The following is a 19,089-nucleotide window of genomic DNA, read 5'->3' as shown; positions in this document are numbered from 1 at the left end:
TGTACCCCTCTCCATCCCCTCCAAATAAAATAAAAGTGTTAGTGTCTTTTTTAATGTCAGCCCAACTGTTTTTTCCCCTCATACTAAGCTCCATGCATTCCATTGCTTATGTGCATATGCAGAAAAAAAAGAAAGGAAAAAGAAAAAAAAAAGCTAGGTCTTTTGGGGCAAAAGGTCAACCATGTGATGACGACTTTGAGAATTTTGTAATGAAGATATGCTCTGTTGTGTTTCAGTTGCTTATGTTCTTATGTGTATTTTAGGGAAAGTCACGCTGTTTCCTGGGTATTTCCCCTTCAACATGGAATCCCTTAGTTTATCTGGATTACAATAACTTCTGGAGGACCATGGACAAGCTGGGAAAAGAGGTAGGCTATGTAAATTGCATCTGTTTTCTACAATGCTCATGTCACCATGAGTAAATCTGGTTTGGTTTGGTTTTGTTTCTGGCAGGCTTTCTTATTGCTTCTTTAGTGCAGAAAACCAAGAAACATCCATCAGGAAAGTTATCTGTGTTGCCCAGGAACTGTCAGGAATAAGAGGGCTTCCTCACTGAGAGGGGGTTGGACTAGATGATCTCTAAAGGTCCCTTCCAACCCAAACCATTCTATGATTCTGTGAGAGGATACAAAAAGATCTGGAGGTGTCTAAGATACCTGAAAAAAATGAGGTTGAACCTCAGTGAATGTACTTTCTCATGCCAGGGAAAACCATTCCACGAGCTGGGAGATGAGAAGGGTTTTTCCCCTTCCCCTGTGACAGCCTTTTTGAGTAAGGATTATTCTTTTTTGTAGCTGCCTAAGCTGGGCTCCAGTTTGCCTTGATAGTAATTTTATTTCTAAAATTCTTAAACAGTAAACGCCTTCAAAATTCAAGCAGTACACCTGCAGATCTTCCTGTGTGCAAAAATTAGCCCCGGGAGCATCATGCTGTCCTTCAAATATTTATCAGTTGCCTTATAATCTGACTACAAACCAGGGGCCCTACCTTACAATAACCTTCAAGCATAATTAACTGTATTCCTGCAAAGTTCATCGGGTTTATGTGGTTTCGCAGAATCAAATTTGTGCATGACACTACACATTTTTTTGTCATATAATATATATTTTTTAAAGATTCAAATATATGATAGTGTCCTCACATGTCATGGTAACTTACATGCAATGGATTATTAAGAATTTAACTGTCTAAAAATAATTGAATAGTATCTAGACATTTTTGCTCCCTCTGTAGTTAACAGAGAGACATAGGGGCCTTTGGGTACCCATCTTGTAACTGACTGAATCTCTGACTAGAGAAAGAATTTTTCCCTCAGCTGTTAGAGAACACCAAGACAACTAAATTAGAATAGACACCTCACTTCTGGACGACTAAAGGCCAGATGAGTCCCAACATATGGATATAGTTCATTGGTCAGACAAAGCCAGATTTGGTGGTCGTGGTCCAATTCATGCCCAAAGGTGTGAATGGAAACTATTCCATTTAGTGAATTTATTCCAGATTTACAACCATGTGCAGGGGACAAAAGCAACTCCTGGCCAACATATCAATGAACTCTGTGCTAATAACTAGCCATGACCAGGCAATGATAAAGTACTGAATAATTTCTTGAATGTTTTGCCTCTGTCTCCAGATTCCTCTGGAAGCACCATGGGACGCTCCGCACGCTGAAGAATGGGACAAAATGACCATGAAAGAGCTGATAAATAAGATTTGCTGGACCAAGTATATAACTCTTTATTCACTTTGAAATCCAGCTGCAGAATGATAGCGGCTTCCTGGCAAATTCTGGGGTACAGCTGAGTACATCTGGGGTACAGGCGGTGAGAGAGCAGGAGGTGTCTGAGATGAGGCTGGTCTTTGTGATGGGCTGTTGTCAGGCAGTGGGTGAGGGCCTGTGGAGGATAAAGTGGTACGCAGAGTTTGGATTGGCTGGCAGATGGGATTAAAGGTGCTGGGGAAACCTGGGGTTTGCCTCAGCGGGCCCATGCACACGAGAGTGACAGCGTGGTCTCTTCTCACCATGCTTTCACTTCATTCAGTTGGAGAACATGTGCCTTTGTCTTTAGGAAAAGCAACATGTAAATAAAACTCTGCTTTGTAGGTATGAATAAAGGTCACTTGCAGGCACAGAAATGGAGGCAGAAGGAGGTGAGGGGGCTTTCCCAGCCCCATGGTAGGCTAGGAGCTGAGAAGCGATGTCTTCTGACTCAGCTATGCCCTCTCCTGCGCAGTTATCATATGTGTCTCCTTTTACTGCGTGAGCTGCATCACGTGTACCACGGAGCAGGCAGGTGCCGTTGGCACACCGGAGAGCAGCACGCCGTGCCAGAGGGCAGCTGCTTTCAAGTGGTCGCTCAATGGATGGGGCAGCGCAAGACCCGAGGAGGGGGAAGTGAGCAGCTGTTGGCTCTGGAAACTCTGGAGAAGTTCAAATGCTGCTCCTTGTTTCAGCAGTAGTGCCTGCAGGGCCTCCGAAACCCTTGGAGGGAAACAAGGCAGCCGAGGCAACCTTTCTTGTTGCCTTTCACCTCCTTGGCTGGTTTGTGCCTGAGCCCAGACGGGAGCTCCGTGTTCATCCCAGCAAGCCTGTTGCTGCGCTTGCTCAGTCTGCCCATTGCAGTGCACCCTCTCTCTGCTCCTGGGAAGCTGTCCTTGAATGCCAGCCAACTCTCCTGGGCCTCTTTGCCCTACAGGGTAGTTTCCCATGAGATGCTGCCAAGCAGGTCCTTGAGGAGGATGAAATATGCTCTTCCAAAATCCAGGGTTGCAGTCTGCTGTCTGTCTTACTCCGCTCAGGATCTTAAACTCCACAGTTTCATGGCCGCTGCAGCCAAGGCTGCCCTTCACCTTTGCTTCATCCAACAGGTCTTCCTTGTTTGTGAGTAGCAAGTCCAACAGAGCATCAACCCTAGTTGGTAGGAAGAGGGCCCAAGGTAATATATTGCCTAGAAAATGAGCAGTGTGTTTTATATGTCTATGAGGGACCACACTGTACGATTAAAAAAGGCACCATGTTCAATATGGGGTGACGACAACTGGAAATACTCTTTTATTCCTTTCCTTTTTCAATTAATTATCTTTATAAGGCAAAGAGAAGTGTGCTCATATGAGCACTTGTATCTCTGCTTGCTGTGCCAAGCCCTATGCTATTCTGTAAGGCTGTCCTCCCTTGCATTCAGCATCTTTTGTGTGGTTGTGCTCTGTTTGCCCTTTCACTCTGACTGTGGTTTAGCCCTGTGCCTGCAGCTTCCTGACCAAAACTTTCCGTTTGAAATTATTTGGCTTGTTTAAATCTTGCTCCAGCTCCATGTGATACAAGGTACAGCCATTTGGACTTTCTCTTGCTCACTGTGGCATTGTAGTTTTGATCACAATTAGTTTTATGAGCCATTTGCCTGCAAACTCGTTCACTTTGAACTACCCTTTCTGTTGCAAGTGCACTGGCTCTTCCTCTTCTAGTTTTTACTGTTCCCCTTAGTCAGGGAGCCAGTGGAGTATAAGCAGAACTGGGTTTATAGTGATCTCTCCTGTAACATGCTTCTCTGCAAGACTGCTTCTACTGTCAATGTTTTTGTGGCACTCCAATTTTAATGGATGTGCTCAGCTGAAACACATTCAAAAACACAGTAAAAAGCCATTTTAGATCTTCAAGCCAAGCCAGATTTTTCTACACACAGTTAAAAACCGTAGTGCCCTAAACAGAAAAGCTCTTCTGCAGCATTTTCTATATGACTTGGGTCAAGATTATAAAAGAAGATTTGTTTGTCATGTGTCACAGATCAGCATCTACTGATCCTGGAGAGACTCTTCACACTTCTCAGGCCTGAACCTGCTACGACTGTTTAGTGTCTTGGTGCTTTCAGGATTGTTGCAGAGGGTTCTTGCGTGCAGGATGTTTTCATATCCTGGCTAATGAAATAGAGGTGTCTGGACTTCATACCCAGGGAAATGAGGTTATAAAAGTTTATAAATTATATATTTTAGCCCAGATAACTTGCAAAGTTCCTTCCTTTAGCAGATGATTATAAATTCATGTTGTTTTATGAAACTTCATCCAAGTCAAGGACCTTTCACCTTCTTTGCAAAATTATCTCAATTCTCTTAGCAATCTGTAGCCACAAATGAAAGAAATGTGAATAGCCAGGCTCTCGCTTCCTGCTGCTGTAACTCTTTTTACGTTCAGAGGACTTATTGTGGTAGACAGCTGACCCTCTCCTTAAATTTACAGCAATGATTACCAATTTGCTTTCTCTGGGTTATTTACCATGTCTGATTCTTGGTTTCACAAAAGATCTGTGCAGCAGTGTTACATGGTTGATGGGGGATGTCTTGGCTGTGTGGCTAGTTGAGTCCCTGGGGACCCATCAGACCTTGGAAATGATGTGCCCGATCAGGTCCCCATGGAGGAGAAATGCAGAAGAGTTTCACTAACTGGTTACCAAATGCATTCTCCTGTTGAGAAAAATATTTGTTCTGATGAAAGGAATAGCGGCTGGGAAACTATCTAAAGAAATAACTAAGGTGAAATCAGTGGGATTTCAAACTGAATGGGTAAATGCTTTGGGAGGGAGGGAGGTGCTGATAGAAACCCATTGAAACAGTCTCGCTACAGACTAAGAAATGAGACAGATACAAATCATCTTGGCTTTTCTGACTTTGGGAAAGCAGCCTTTATTGAGAATAACAAAGAAAATCCTGAAAGCAGTCAGGAAGTCACATTTACTCACTGCCTGTTTCTGCTCCTGTGTCTCACGCAGAGCTGCTAAAGAATTTGCCACCTTCTTTGTGAATGTCAACGTCACGTCTGAGCCTCATGAAGTCTCCGCTCTCTGGTTCCTGTGGTACGTGAGGCAGTGTGGGGGCACAGCCAGGATTTTCTCTATCACCAATGGGGGCCAGGTACAAAATTTCTCATATTCTTTCTCCTCTCTTGAAACCATAAAGAGCAAGTGGAGTGTTGTACCCATCAAAGCCCTGCAATTAATGAAAAGAGGACGAAACACCAAGTGCATGTGGCACCGGAGACAATCGCGTTCTTATGAGGTGGAACAGCCCTCTTCGCTAACTGTACAATGAGGAATTTTATTAGCTAGGCTTTGGGATAAATTGGGACAATTTAATCAATTGTGTTTTCATGCATTCACTTCAGCACAGTCCTTTTGTTTCTGTTTTGTTGCTTTTTTGCCAATTTGTTTTATATGGGTTACTTAGCACATTTGAATGTTTTCAGGAGTTCAAAGCAAGTGTACTTCAGAGTGAAATACGTTTTTTTGGCATTGAAGCCTCTAATGACAAGAGTTGGAAGTAGATAGCAAAAGAGCCTTCCTTCTTGGGACAGCTCACATGGCAGCATGTTTTATGAGCTGCTTCAGACTGTTTCTCGCCGTGGTCGTGGCAGGTGCCTGGTTGCCTGCAGAACATCATGGTTTTCATGTGATTGTTCTGGGTGAAGTTTCAGAAAAGGGGAGAGGGGGCTGTCAAAGTAATTTGGATGTGGTATGTCAGCACCCTTTACTAGCCTCCTACCTCAGTTAACGCAGCCTCAGAATGCACACGCAGCATTTCAGACTTAAGCTACCAACAGCAAAAGTGGAGACGGTACCACACCCCTCCAAGTGTGCCAGGATAGGGAGACATTAAGAGAAGTTACCTGGAGAGACACGAAGTCTCCATCAACATCTGTCCATTGGGGTAAGAATAGACAACCATGTGTCAGGAAGGATGTAAGTAGAGCTAATGCTGCCCTGAGGTAGGAGCAAGACCCAAGAGCCTTCCTCCTCAGGAGCCCCTCAGCCACATTTGCTGTTCCACGTCAGCAACTGCTAGACGTTGCAGCAAGAATTGAAAATAAAATTAATCCCAAGATACTCATAGCTAAACAAGACGTGGAGAGGGGAAAGCTAGCCTGGGAAGAGCACTTCCTTTTCTTTGTACCTGGATGGGGCAAGCTGTCTTGGTTTCTACCATCCTTCCCTCTCCCCTCACCCCAATCAAAATCAGTTGAGCAAAAATGCTAAGGGTTTCTGACTTAGCGGCCATGATGAGTCTTGTAAAACTTTTTCAGGCAGCCATTTCAGTCTTTCAGCACAAGTCTTTGTGGACCCTTTCCTCCCTGCCAGTACCAGCATCTTATATGTAAAAGTGAGCTGCTTGATATAACACTGGTGGCTGGTAGGTAAGAGAGGGTTAGTGCTTCCTCTCAGCCTCTGCACAGACATTGCAAGGAAATTTGTGTCACAGATTGTGCTTTTTTCCAGACAGCAATGTCTTTGTGTCTTCCCAGGGACAGATAAAGCTCATTGCCTGCCACACTTGAGGCCAGACCCAGTTAAAGATCTGTCTTGCTTCTGGGCTGGTGCAGGCTTTCACTGCACAGGTGCAAGTTGGTGTCTTTGTCACGCATGAGGGTTCTGGTAGCACAGTGATGGGTGAAATACTCAAAACTTCTTTTTAATGATGTGATATGTTTATACTAGCTAGAATACCTGCATTATATTTGTTTGTTCTCTAGGCTTCAAGGGTCTTTAAGCCAGCTAATTGAGGAAGCTGTTGCAAAACTGGTTTAGGCAGCAATCCCCACTGAGGCTCAGGTTTACGCCTTCGCTCTTCTGAAAGTCTGGGCCTCTTTATGCACCCATAGGAGTTGCAGATTTGGCCTGGAGTTTCTTGGTTATGAGCAGAAGTCATATTCAACGTCATTGTGATTAATGCTGGTGATTTTTTGTTTGTGTTTCTTTTCTGTTTGTTTTTTAGGAGAGGAAGTTTAAAGGGGGTTCCGGTCAGATATCAGAGAAAATAATGGAACGCCTCAAAGGCAAAGTTAAACTGGAGAGACCTGTGGTCCGTATTGATCAGACAGGTGATAATGTCATTGTGGAGACTCTAAACCATGAGATATATGAGGTAATTTGATCAGAATAAAAGTAGAGAATGCATTTAGTGGGGGAATACATCTGCTGTAGCTCTTAGCCAGATGTAATCAGAAAGTACCCATTTATGTGTGTCTATTTCTTGGACTACGCTGACACTCTGTGAAACCTGCTTTATGGATTTATTTATGACTGGGTCTCTTCTTTGTGTTCTGCTAGTTAGTTTCTGTCATTACTCTGCCTTTTCTGCCTTAACTTTTTCTGTGATTATATGTTTTTACATTTTAGTTCTGCATTGAGACCATTTCAAAGAAAGGAAAAATAACATTCCTGTTTGTATCTAAGTTTGTGGTTTGCAGAACAAAAAAAAGACGTTTCAAATGCCTTTAGTAAGATTTTGCCTCTGTGCAGTGGTGCTGTGAAATGCTCCATCGGTACATGACCACCCGCAGTGGCACCCACGGGGTGGCAGCTCCCTTCTGCACACAGAGCCCAGCCTGCCACGGGGGTTTGTGCAGGACCGTCATGGTCTGCAAGACCCCCGTCTCACTGGTGGCAGTGTTTGGAGGATGTTTAGGGAAAGCTAAAAGAAAGGGAAGGGGCTGTTTGGCAGAGAAGCTGATCTAAAGATGTCCTGGAGGAAGGACTCTCTCCCTTCCCCCAGGGATTTTTAAACCCCGGAGTTATACCACTGGCTTCTCCCTCCATGCTGGCTGAGCAGCAGCCAAGTCGGAGGAGACGGCCTTCCTGCACTCAGCGGCCCCACCAGCGTGAGAGCACCTGAGAGCAGCAGCGTCTGTTGTGATAGTGTCACCCTGAGCCCCGAAGCAGAGCGTCCTTCATCACTCCAGTCAGACACAGGACCTGCGAGAGGGATGGAGCGTGTTCAGGAAAGCTAAAATCACCATCAGGGTTGCTTGTCCTGAAGTAGTATCCTGTGAACATGCACAAAAGTGATTATTCTTTTTTTAAACAGGTTTTAATTTGGACAAATGTGGGTCGTATTTTCCTGGGGATGATAAAAGGCAGTTTTACCTGTGCCATAAGATCCATCTTTTCCCATTTCCCCACCTGTCTCCAGCCAAGTTTCAATTCCAGTCCTGTAGTGTCCGGGAAGCTGTCAAGAATCACCTAACCACAAAACAACATGTTTTCTCCCAGCTCCTTTTTCTGAAATGGCAGAATTATTTTGGTCACCTGGAAATATCTGTGTGGGAAAGCCAAGTAGCAAAGTCAGGTGTGGGAAAGCTGTTAACAACTAATAAGAGCGTCTTTCAAACGTGTCCTGAGGGGCGACCTCAGTGAGAGGCAGCGCCTTGTCTGTACTGACTGTGTTTTACATTTCAGGGCAAGTATGTGATCAGTGCTATCCCTCCAATCCTGACAACGAAGATTCATTACAAACCAGAACTGCCGCCAAAGAGAAACCAGTTAATTCAACGTTTGCCTATGGGGTGTGTCATAAAATGCATGGTGTACTACAGGGAAGCCTTCTGGGAGAGGAAGGGTATGTGGGGAAAGTGAAGGACTCGGGGGCCCCGTGCTACACAAATTTGAAGCTCTTCTGTCTATCAGGGAATAAATCCAAGAGGGGGTTAAATGTGCAAAACCCCCAAACCAAACACGCAGAAAAGTGAAAGGTAAAGCTCCTTAGAAAGGAGAGCTCTTCCTCCAAGCTTGAGTGCATACCTTGTCCCAAAGATAAGTCCAGACTCAAGTAGGATCCCGAATCTCGTTGTTGCTAGCTGAGGATGGACGACTGAGAGAACAAGCAAGGTTTCCCTGGGAAGCATTGCTGAAACCTGCAATGCGCAGAAGCAGTGACCCTGCAGCAGCAGGTCCTTGCTTCTCCCTGCCAGGGCCAGAGTTAGGGCAGCCAAAGAGAATTTACAGCAGATGACAAGGAGAGCTTAAGGTGTAAGCAAGACCTTTCCCTGTTTTTAATCCTCTGTTCAACAGACTTGATATCTCAGAGGGCTGGAAAAAGTAGGTTAGCTTTTTGTTTAACTCAAGATATTTTTTCCATGTGCTGCAACATCATGTGTTTCTCAGCTGTAACTGATACCATTTCCAGAGCTACTTGTATGAACAGAGGAGTTTCCACTTCCTATGTAACAATACTGAGAGTTGCACTGGGCGAGAACATTTCTTAATCAAACGAATATAATTTTGCATGTTTCAGGGCACAACCCGGCCATTGGGATTAGAAAGAAATGTAGGCAGGTTTATACATTGTTATCTATATGGGATTTTTTGTGTGTTCATCTGAAACACATACTGATGTGATACTAGATTAGACAGCCCATGTTTCTGCTGCATTACTGTTACAGGACACCATTCCTGACAGTCTTATCATCAGCAAAATCAATACAGGGTGTAAATTTGAGCCTGCAGGGACCAGATGTAATTACACTGGGTTTTGTTGCTGCTGCTGTTGTTTTGGCCAAAGTTACTCATGGAACAAACCATCACAGTTCTTGCTAGATCTGTTTATTTTTAATGTTTATTGCCCCCAATATAGAAAGCCGAAGGGACTTGCAACAATCTACAGAAATTCCTTGCTAAGTAATAATGGAATTTAAATATGACTTTTATAAGTCTGTGTACAAAATTTCCCAGAGTCAGAGGGAAGAGAGAGAGAGGCTGTTACAAAAACACCTCAGACATGTAGGTATTATTGGTGACGAAGGAATTACTGTACCATTCCTTTTATGGATAATTTTCCTTGCTCATTACTATCAGAAACAATGATCTTCAACAAGTTTCTCTGACAATCATTTTGTTTTCTCTTCCCCCCTTAGGTTATTGTGGTTCCTTCATCATTGAGGATGAAGAGTCTCCAATTGGAATAACCATAGATGACACGAAACCTGATGGATCTTTCCCTGCCATTATGGGGTTAGGAGCTTCTAGCCCATACTTACAGATGTGCATTTCTTTTTGTATGAAGGAGTGGGAGAAGGAGGAAGAGGGGAAATGGCCAGGTTACATCAGTGGTGCCCACTCCCACAGTTTTGATAGACAGGGGAGAGCACTTCTGACAAGCCTCTTGTGCCTCTCTAGTCTGTATCTTGCTTCTCCCTACACTTCTGCTACAAATAGCCTAATACAAAGGAGATGGTTGGGAAGGAGTTGCTGAATTCAGCTGTAGTTCATTTTAAGTATTCAGTTAATGGTTTTTTGCTGTGGAGTAGATTTAGAAATAAATCCCTTTCTTACTTAGCTTTGTGAGCCTGTATTTGGCTTATGTTGGGCCTGGTTTTTAGCAGCTGGGCCAAAATGAAAATGCAGTTGTCCAAGAAATCCTCATTTGCCTCCTCTCCCCATTGAGCTGAGGCAGGACAACGAACATCAGCTGGTGGTTGAGCGGGGCAGCAGCTGTGCAGTGAAGAAATCGGGATTCGGAAGAAACCGCCAAGTAAAAAAGTTGTAGTTCGGACAAACAGATGGGAAAATACGTAACGGCATTGACTGGCTTTTAAAATAGGTTAAGCCAATATAAACAAAAAATCTTTACAAATGTTTCCACTGTAATCTGAGGTGATACTCCCAAAAAAAGGCCAATAAAAATGTCAGGCAACTACTCCTTAAGTATCTGGCAAGGAAAGCTTGCCACTTCTACTGAACTGTACATGTTTATGGGCATGTTCAAAGCTTAAAAACGTCCATGACCTGAGAGCAATAAGCCTCCTCCAAACCCCATATGGCAAACAGTTTCCTGCGTTCTCCTTGTGGATTTATGCAACTTTCTAAAAGAGTGCAGGAACATACTTCGTCCCCCGGGTATCTCCACTAAGGTCAGGTGAACTGATCACCAAATCTGTTTCCTTCATAAATAATAAACTGAATAAATATTAATCCCAGTTCTTAAACTGGTCCATGACACTGTGCAGTGCTTGTCAGAGCAGCAAGCTCCCATCACTTGCTAACACCAAATGACACAGGCAGTGATATGGCCAGCTGTCTGCAAGACTTCAAAAGCTCAAGAAAACTCAGGTCTTATCCAAAAGGACTGAGACCCTAGGTATAAGATGGTAGGCAGTGCAGGCTAGTTTGGTGGACACTGTCATCTCTCTGCTCATTTTGGGTATAACTTTGTTCTCCTGAGTCAGTGGGGATGGAGAATTCATTCCCACGGAGCAAAATGAGGCGAGTGCTGGCAGCTTTGAAAACACACTTGCAATCTGCAGCTTTCTCATCTGGTAGCTGCCAGGCAGTCCTCTGCGCCTGCCCCCTGGGAATGCATGCTCTCCCTTTCAATTAACTCCCCAGGGTACCCCACACAGGCCTTTTCACCTGTGTGACCTGTAATTATTAAGTGATGAGGTATGATGAAAAAATGTCAAGCCCTTTATGTAGCGGTAAAGTGCTTTGCCCGTCTTTTTTTAGAGTCATTTCAAGCAAGAGCTTGTGAATCAGCTGGGGTGCTGACACTGCATAATATTTATATGCCGTATTTTTCTTTTCAGTTTCATCCTTACCAGAAAGGCTGTTAAACTGGCCCATCTCAGTAAGGAAGAGAGGTAAGAGTTCAGAAACTGTAAATATTTCAGAAATAAGTCAGTTTTCCGGGATGCTTCCCCACAGGAATATGTGTGTGGATATGTGTGTGCATATGCACGTATACAAATGCTCAGTGCAACTACCAATACTGGAAATTGGGGCAAAAATTGAGCTTTTAGCATAAACAGGCCGAGACACTAATGCTAATATCCACCCAGTTATGGATATTTCTGAGTTTCCAAGTGGAATAATATCCACCCAGTTATGGATATTTCTGAGTCTTCCATGTGGAAGAGTGGCAGGACTTACCAGCTTTCTGTCTCTACATGAACTGAGATTTTTCCGAAGATATTCCCAGACTGCATCCTCACTGAATGATGCTCCCTACCCCAGGGATATAGGGAGCACTGACGTGTAGTTTTGGGTGTCCTTCACATTCAGACTGGGTGATAAAAATTTTAAACCTCTGTGTTTACAACAGTAAACACTTCTCCATTAGTGTGTGAAATGAATAAACAGTACTTTCTAAATGTGATTTTTGGTACACATGCAAGTGAAAGAGGAGTTCTGCTTAGGAGTGTGAGTAGTATTCTCCAGCTCATATTTTGTTCTCAGCTATAGTAAACCTGTAGGGATTTCATTGATTTATATTGCTTCTCTTCTGGTCTTACACCAGTGAACATGAGAATGAATTGGCTCTGCATCCTAAAATAACTGTACAAAGATTTATTTTTTCAGAGCTCATTGCCAAAATCAACCTTAATTTCCCATTCCCTGGGTCCATTTCGGATGTCACATTTAGGCATCAGCATTTGAAATAGGTATGTTAAGATAAGAACTTGAAATCAGACTGAAAAACAAAGCCAAACCAAACTTTCTTTCCAACGTATTGCAATGAATGTGATTTTTTTTTTCTAAGAGCAATAGCTGAGAGGTTTTTTTCCACCTTTTTTTTTCTGACTCCGATTTTATTTTCATATAGGAAGAAGAAGATCTGTGAGGCATATGCCAAGGCAATGGGGATGGAAGAGGCTTTACATGTAAGAAATAAATGCCTGTTTTCACCTCTGTTGTACAGTAATGTTACTCCTTTGTTCTGGAGGATGAAGCCAAAATTCCTGGTACCTAAAATGTGTACCTAAAATTGCATGTTGTGCCATACAATATGTACTCCCAAGGGGAGGGCAGCAGCATCTAGTACAGCAAGAAAAGAGCTGCCAGTCTCACTCTTTACGAGAAAAGAGAAGGCAGTGCATGGTTTAATTTGTCCTGTCATTTGCCCATGGGAGGCTAGTGCTTCTGTAAAAGTGCAAAGATTTGTTTTGTGCAGATGGATAGCATTAGCCAGATGACATGCCACTCCTTTGACAGGCATCCTTAGCCTGTTTTTTCCCTCTTCAAAGGAAATTTGTTTTTTATTTCCAATTTCTCTGCCACTGTTTCACTCTCTAATGTTTGCTAATACTTACAGCCTGTGTATTATGAAGAAAAGAACTGGAGCATGGAGCAATATTCAGGGGGTTGTTACACAGCCTACTTCCCACCAGGCATAATGTATTCTTATGGAAGGTAAACCAGAGAACTCTTTGCTTTCTAATTTACATTTCTTAGCTCATGTACAATGATATACCTTATGCAACAAACTTATGGCATATGTAGCATATTGGGGGAACCCCAACCCTCTTTCCACTCCCCTACTCCCCAGCTAACAAGGATCTTGCTATTGACTTTAGTAAGAGCAGAGTTTCTCTTGTGACTTTCAAGGAAACAAAGCACAGTCACAAAGGGACCTGCTAGAGCCAGGAAACCTTTCCCCGCTAGGTTACTTACAATACTTGCCACTACACAGTGTTTGTAATAGATCCCTTTAATGCTTTCTAAGACCCTGAGGGCACACATCTTAGACAGATGAAGAGTGTCCACTGACTGTGTAGGTGGAGCATCAGGTTCTGGTGAAGCCCACCGAGTCACATCACAAGGGGAAGACACAAAACCCTTACATGAAAACTCATTTGCTCCTCCCACCCAGCAAAGCCTCCCATGCCCTCCCCATGAAGAATTGCTGTATTCCTAAAGGAACGTGTTAGATAATACTGATTAATACTAGCTATATCACTGAAAAGTGTGTGGAAGGCACAGTTCAGCACATAATAGGAACAACGAGACAAATCTTGTATCCATAGCCAAAGACCAGACAAACCATGTAGCACCTCACAGCGTGAGCTCCTTAGCGTGTCCATCACGGAGTTACACCCTGCCTCCGTGCCAAGGTGCCTGTGGGAAGAAGTCACCCCGTGCACAGACTCTTCTGCTGTAATTTATCTGAACACTTGGGTAGCGATGGGTGAGGCCTCTGACCTGGGGAAGCTGGTGTCAGGCAGACAGGGAAAACCTGATCGGGGGTGAGATGGGAGCCCTTAGAGCAAGCACATCTCTCTATGGGAAAGGGGGAGCTCATTACCTGTCGCTGTGTTGACCGAGATGCTTGTGCAGCTTTGCATGGCTGAGGGGCTGGCTTATACGACCCTGTGGGGCGAATGCAACTCCCTGAATGCAGAGGCCTTCAGCTGCCATCCCCTTTTGGCAGAACTTGCAGCCAGGCAAGTCCAACCTCCAAATAGAAGCTGGTATTAGTGACCCGTCACTGCAAAAGCATCATTCACATCCCATTGTAATGGCAGGATAACAACAAAGCTGCCATGCAGAAGACGTAAATCTATCAGCTGCACTGCATTTCTGGAGGCTGTTAGGATTATCCCTTATCCCAGCACTAATAAGGCTCATATTATTTTGCACGGAAGCTGGGCACACTGATTTATGCCTTAGATTTTCTCTCTCTCAGATTTGCGTACAGAAGCAGGGAGGTGGTCCTGCAGGGACAGCTCATTGCACTGTGCTCCCCAGCCCAGGTCTGCAGGACTTCTGGAGAACTGAAGTTGAGCACTCCATCAAAGCCCATAAATTGCTTTTAGAAGGATCATCGGCTTCCTGTTACTTGTCATCTGACATTCTGCATTTGTTTTGAAGGATCATTCGCCAGCCCATTGACAGAATCTACTTTGCTGGCACGGAGACAGCTACCCAATGGAGTGGATACATGGAGGGGGCCGTACAGGCAGGAGAGAGAGCAGCCAGAGAGGTACAGACCACTGGGTTGCTTTCAACATCTCTATTACAAGGTTAAAAAGGATCAAGTACAGCTCGGAGGGTCTGATTTTGTGCATCACACCCTGTAATTGTGCAAGGGCTCCTGGAGTTGATGGGGAAGAATCCCAGAAAAGGATGTGAACCAAAGCCTTTTTTTTTTTAAAACTTTACTTAGTTTGCTATTGAATAAAGTGAAGCCAAGAATCTCACCCAAATCAGAACATTACACAGTGTGTTGCTGCACTGGAGACTTAAAACGACGCTCATGCTGTATACCTCACGTCTAGAGGAAAAAAACTTCCAACCTGATGCTGCCCTGAGATATACTACCACAATTTCTAACAAATTAATCACTGTATGTTTTAAAGGTAATTTAAGTCATTACAAATGCTTGCAGCTATTTCCTATGCAGCAATCTGGAAATCTGAGCATTGTTCTCATTTTTTGATCTATCCCTTCTGCTTCTCCTTTTACAAGAGAGTACCGTTAGCTCGGCTTTATGAATTCATAATGGGCAGTTCTGATAATGTCTAAATCCCCTCAGAATGACACGCATTGGGCTGAGGTCCCAGTCACAGTGAAATCCCTTTGCAACAGTCTGGTGGGAGGAAAAAAAGCCATTAAAGGGTGTACATTACAGTTACAACTGCTGTATGGCAGAGCCACGGAGCTGTTATTTAAGGGAAGATCAGCCCTTTGCTTCCGTTTGACAGAACGTCATATTCACCTTATAATCCTCATTACTTGCTCTGTTTCAAGTCACCTTATTTCTCTTTTCTCCATGCCTGTGAGCAGTAGTTGCAGAGATGATTAGCTGTCTCTTCTGGAGACATTTATTTGCCCCCAAGAACCTCCATGATTGTTACAATCAGTTTATTCTCAAGAAAAATCCTTGATGAGCTTTGTACTGCCTGAAAAGCCAAGAGATAACTTCATAATTGTATGCTTTGAAAGCCCCGGAGTTGTATCTCTCCTCTTTCTAGTTTGTGATCCAAGCAGCATGACTCCTAACAGGCTTTGCGTCCCGAGTGTGTGGCGGTAACCTCACCTTGCTATTTCTCAAACTGTCATGTCAAAAGCACTTTTACTTGTACTTAGAAAAAAAAAATTTAAAAGAAACATCTAGAGAAGCTGTAGTCTGTGTGGATTTCTGAGTGAAGTCCTACTTTTTACAAATGACTCTGTGAAACTGTCCTTTTATCCTTAAAACACTGGTTAGGCACAGGACCGTTTGATGACCAGCTGTCATGTATTTACACAAACTACCAAAACTGCCTCCTCCTTCTCTCTTTGCTGATATAAACAGGGAAATGACTGTACGTTTTCTGGTTCAAAGCACTTCCAGCTCGTCATAGTTATGCCTTTTATCAATGTCACCTTGCTCTGACTTGCTCTGCTTTTCCAAAACTAAAAGTAGCTGTGGGTTTTAATTTTTCTCACGTGGTACAAATAATTTTTTCTTCTAGATATTGCACAATATGGGGAGGATCTCAGAGAATGAAATTTGGATGCCAGAGCCAGAGTCGAAGGTAAGCAGGACTTTCTCATCATCCGGTCAGGCGCACACCCCTAGGTCAGGCTGCGGTCCCTGTTTCGGCGATTCCTATGGGGCCTGCCCCCGGGCGAGGTTTTGTTTACCTCACGTGCTGATGGTATTAATTTTTTTGACTCGTCCGAGGGATATCGTCACCCCTGTCCGAGGGGTGGATGGCCAAGAGCCAGGGACAAAGATCTCGGAACCTGGGGGACTGCAAAATGCAGGAAATCGGCCTAGTGCTGCCCAGTCCCAGGCCATGGTTTTAAGCCAAATACAACCTCCTTCCAGTCACAATAACTCCACCTTCGCTGTCCCGTGGCTGTTCGGGGTCACAGAAAATACGCGTTTTATAGCCCTGACCCTCCTTCCCACCCCCAATCTGGTCCTCGGGAAAACCTGTGATCTCCCCAGCCTAGCGGGGGACGTTTGCCGCCTCCCCACTCACGCGCTGAGGGAGACCCCGCGGTGGTACCATCTCCTCTCTTCCCCAGGATGTCCCAGCCCAACCGTTCACCACCAGCTTCTGGGAGAGGAACCTGCCGTCCGTGCCGGGACTGCTGTGCCTGCTTAGCTCTACCATGTGCTTCACCTCTGTGGCTGCTGCGGGGCTGTTTGCCTATAAAAAGGGACTACTAATTCGAAACTAGCAGAGACCACATGTCCAGTGGAAGCTGCATACTCCCTCTTCTTCCCTTTTACCAGATGAGTGTTATTTTTGGAGAGAAGTGCCACGGACAGCTGGAAAGGGCAAAAGTTATTCTCCTTGTGATTTTCCTTTTTAGTACCATAATTAATGCATCAAATCTACTGCAGTTGCTACCAGTGAAACAGAAATAAATCAATTGTGGGGGTGTTTATCAAATTTGCCTTTTTCTTGTCCATTTGTTTTGACTGGACATGATAATATCGATAGTACATTCCTAACACAGGGAAGGCAAAATGCAGATCACACCTTTCCCGAATGGCAAAGAGGCCTTGGAGAATGCATTCGTTTCCACTCACTGCTTTATTTTTTACCACACAAGATAATAAATACCCTTATGTATTCACGTTGGTTAGAGGTTCAGAATACCCAAGGTTATTCCTATAACATCCCTGCTGCACGGAAGAGATTAGCATGCCAATCAGACGTAGAATTGCCAAATTAATTTTCAAATGCGTTTGATTAATTATTAATCATCACAACGTGAAACTTAACCACGAGCTGGTTGAAAAGAGGTAATTATCATGAAGCAGCTCGCTAAACGGCGACAGAGGAAGCGCGAGTGGACTTTATTCTGCCCGCTACTGAGCAAACATCCACACTTATCTGTTCTTCAGGGTGCCTGCGTCGGTGCGGCACGGCCACGGCGCGGCTCTCGCTCGCTTCCTGGCCCAAGAGCATCTGATCCAGCCCGGCCGTTCGCTGTTGAAGCAGAGTGAAATGAGTGAGCAGAGTTAAAGCCCCTCCAACTTGCAGCAGATGCTAGCTGTTATTTCCCGAATGGCAGCAGCTTCCTGGCTCCTTGTCAATTTGCTGCCCCTCGTTTTGCTCGTAATCCGTACCGCCTTCCTCCAATAAGGAGAAATATATTTGGGGCTTGAATTACTGCCTTGTAAATTACAGTAATTGGATGCATCTGCCTGTTCCGCTCTTATTATGTACATGACACACTTAAAATAATCACTTTAGTGTTTAACTGAAGTCTGGAATATATGTTTCGCAACGTACCATCATTATGCGGTCTTTTTGCCATGAAATGTGAGCATTGTATGTGTCCATGAACTCAACTGTCATTCAACATGGGTGAAATGTGCCTTTCAATAGTCCTGAAACCTTGGTAAGAGGAGTTCTTCTATAAACTGTTCTTCAGATTCTTTCTCGCGTTGTTTTTTTGTGAGTTTGCGGAAGGTGGTGTTTCTCTGCACCTGTGTTAAATCACTAGGCACATCACATGCAGCAGCCAGCAAACCCTTGCTCCGCTTGATATGATCCATATGTAGACACCAACAGAAATACCTGCCTACCCAAGATGACTTCATTCCTGGCCTCTGCTTCGACCACATTCGTATGTCCTCTCACTTTTTTGCACAAAAGCCTTGTAGACACCGTAAATGCAGACCAATCTCAGCCTAGGTGCTGGTGGGCTCCAAACCAGAAGCCCTTTCCAGAGGGAAGGGGTGCTTCAAGCGGCCCCTTGCATCAAACGTGAGCAGGTGCTCACGGTGCCAGTGTTAAGCACCGCACAGAAAAGGTGGTACAGACAGTACATGTCTTCTGAGCTACTTTGTTCATTGTTTGCATCCATTCTGTGTGAGGATCAGCCAGCCACTACCAATTTCTCTGGGGGGAAAAAAGCCTGAACAGATTATTTATAAGAAGACTATCTATATTTTCAGCTTCAGCTTTCCCATCTACCTTGAACTCACACATGGACTTCAAATTATGCGCACTGGAAAGGGGAGAATAGTCTCAGTAGGAAGCAGCAGTGTTGGATTTTGAACACGCTAAACTGTAGTATTAAGTGCTTATTTAAAGGGTTTTTGACGGGTCGGTTTACCATCCACCTTAGGAACATTTTAATGAGGGGAAAAGTGACTAACGTGAATTGCTGTTTGACTTGAGGGCTCCCTGCAGATTTTCTCCCCAGCTCCAGCCGTTACCAAGCAGGGATTCCTGCGCGCTAGGACTACCCCGTGCATGCAGCCTGGCACAGCCATGGTGCCCGCCGGAGGGCTTGGGGAGGGAGCACAGGCTCGCTCCTGACAAGCCTTTTGTGGCGTGAAACGGTTCTGCACCGTTACACACTTCCCCCAGGGGGATATTTCCACTGCCTGAAAAACACTGTCCATATCTGTTCAAAAATATTCATCCATACGTGTATTTGTGGCAGTTAGAGCCGTTCATTTTTGTGCTGACTTTAAAGTTGACATCTGAATTTCACAGCTTTTGTGTGCATATGCAAAATGGACCCCCAATCATCTGGCATACACCCATGGGCCAACACCATCCAGCTTCGCTTTTCACCTTATCCATGCACATTTCTATTG

The 19,089-nt window shown here is 44.4% G+C and overlaps 1 protein-coding gene across 1 annotated transcript; it reads left to right on the top strand.

Moving 5' to 3' along the window:
• Positions 1–209: 209 nt before the first annotated feature.
• LOC103912595 (amine oxidase [flavin-containing] A-like) lies at positions 210–17,918 on the top strand. The gene is given in 12 exon segments (XM_009318889.1): positions 210–368; positions 1,634–1,725; positions 4,761–4,902; positions 6,757–6,906; positions 8,220–8,379; positions 9,674–9,770; positions 11,342–11,395; positions 12,358–12,415; positions 12,847–12,944; positions 14,403–14,514; positions 15,989–16,051; positions 16,551–17,918. Coding segments are annotated over 12 exon segments (1,341 nt in total). The 3' UTR covers positions 16,707–17,918.
• Positions 17,919–19,089: the final 1,171 nt, after the last annotated feature.

This window comes from Pygoscelis adeliae, unplaced genomic scaffold (assembly GCF_000699105.1).
Source record: "Pygoscelis adeliae isolate BGI_AS28 unplaced genomic scaffold, ASM69910v1 Scaffold92, whole genome shotgun sequence".
NCBI classification, from domain to species: domain Eukaryota; kingdom Metazoa; phylum Chordata; class Aves; order Sphenisciformes; family Spheniscidae; genus Pygoscelis; species Pygoscelis adeliae.
Note: the sequence above shows the minus strand (reverse complement) of the source record. Positions and strands in the feature narration are given on the sequence as shown.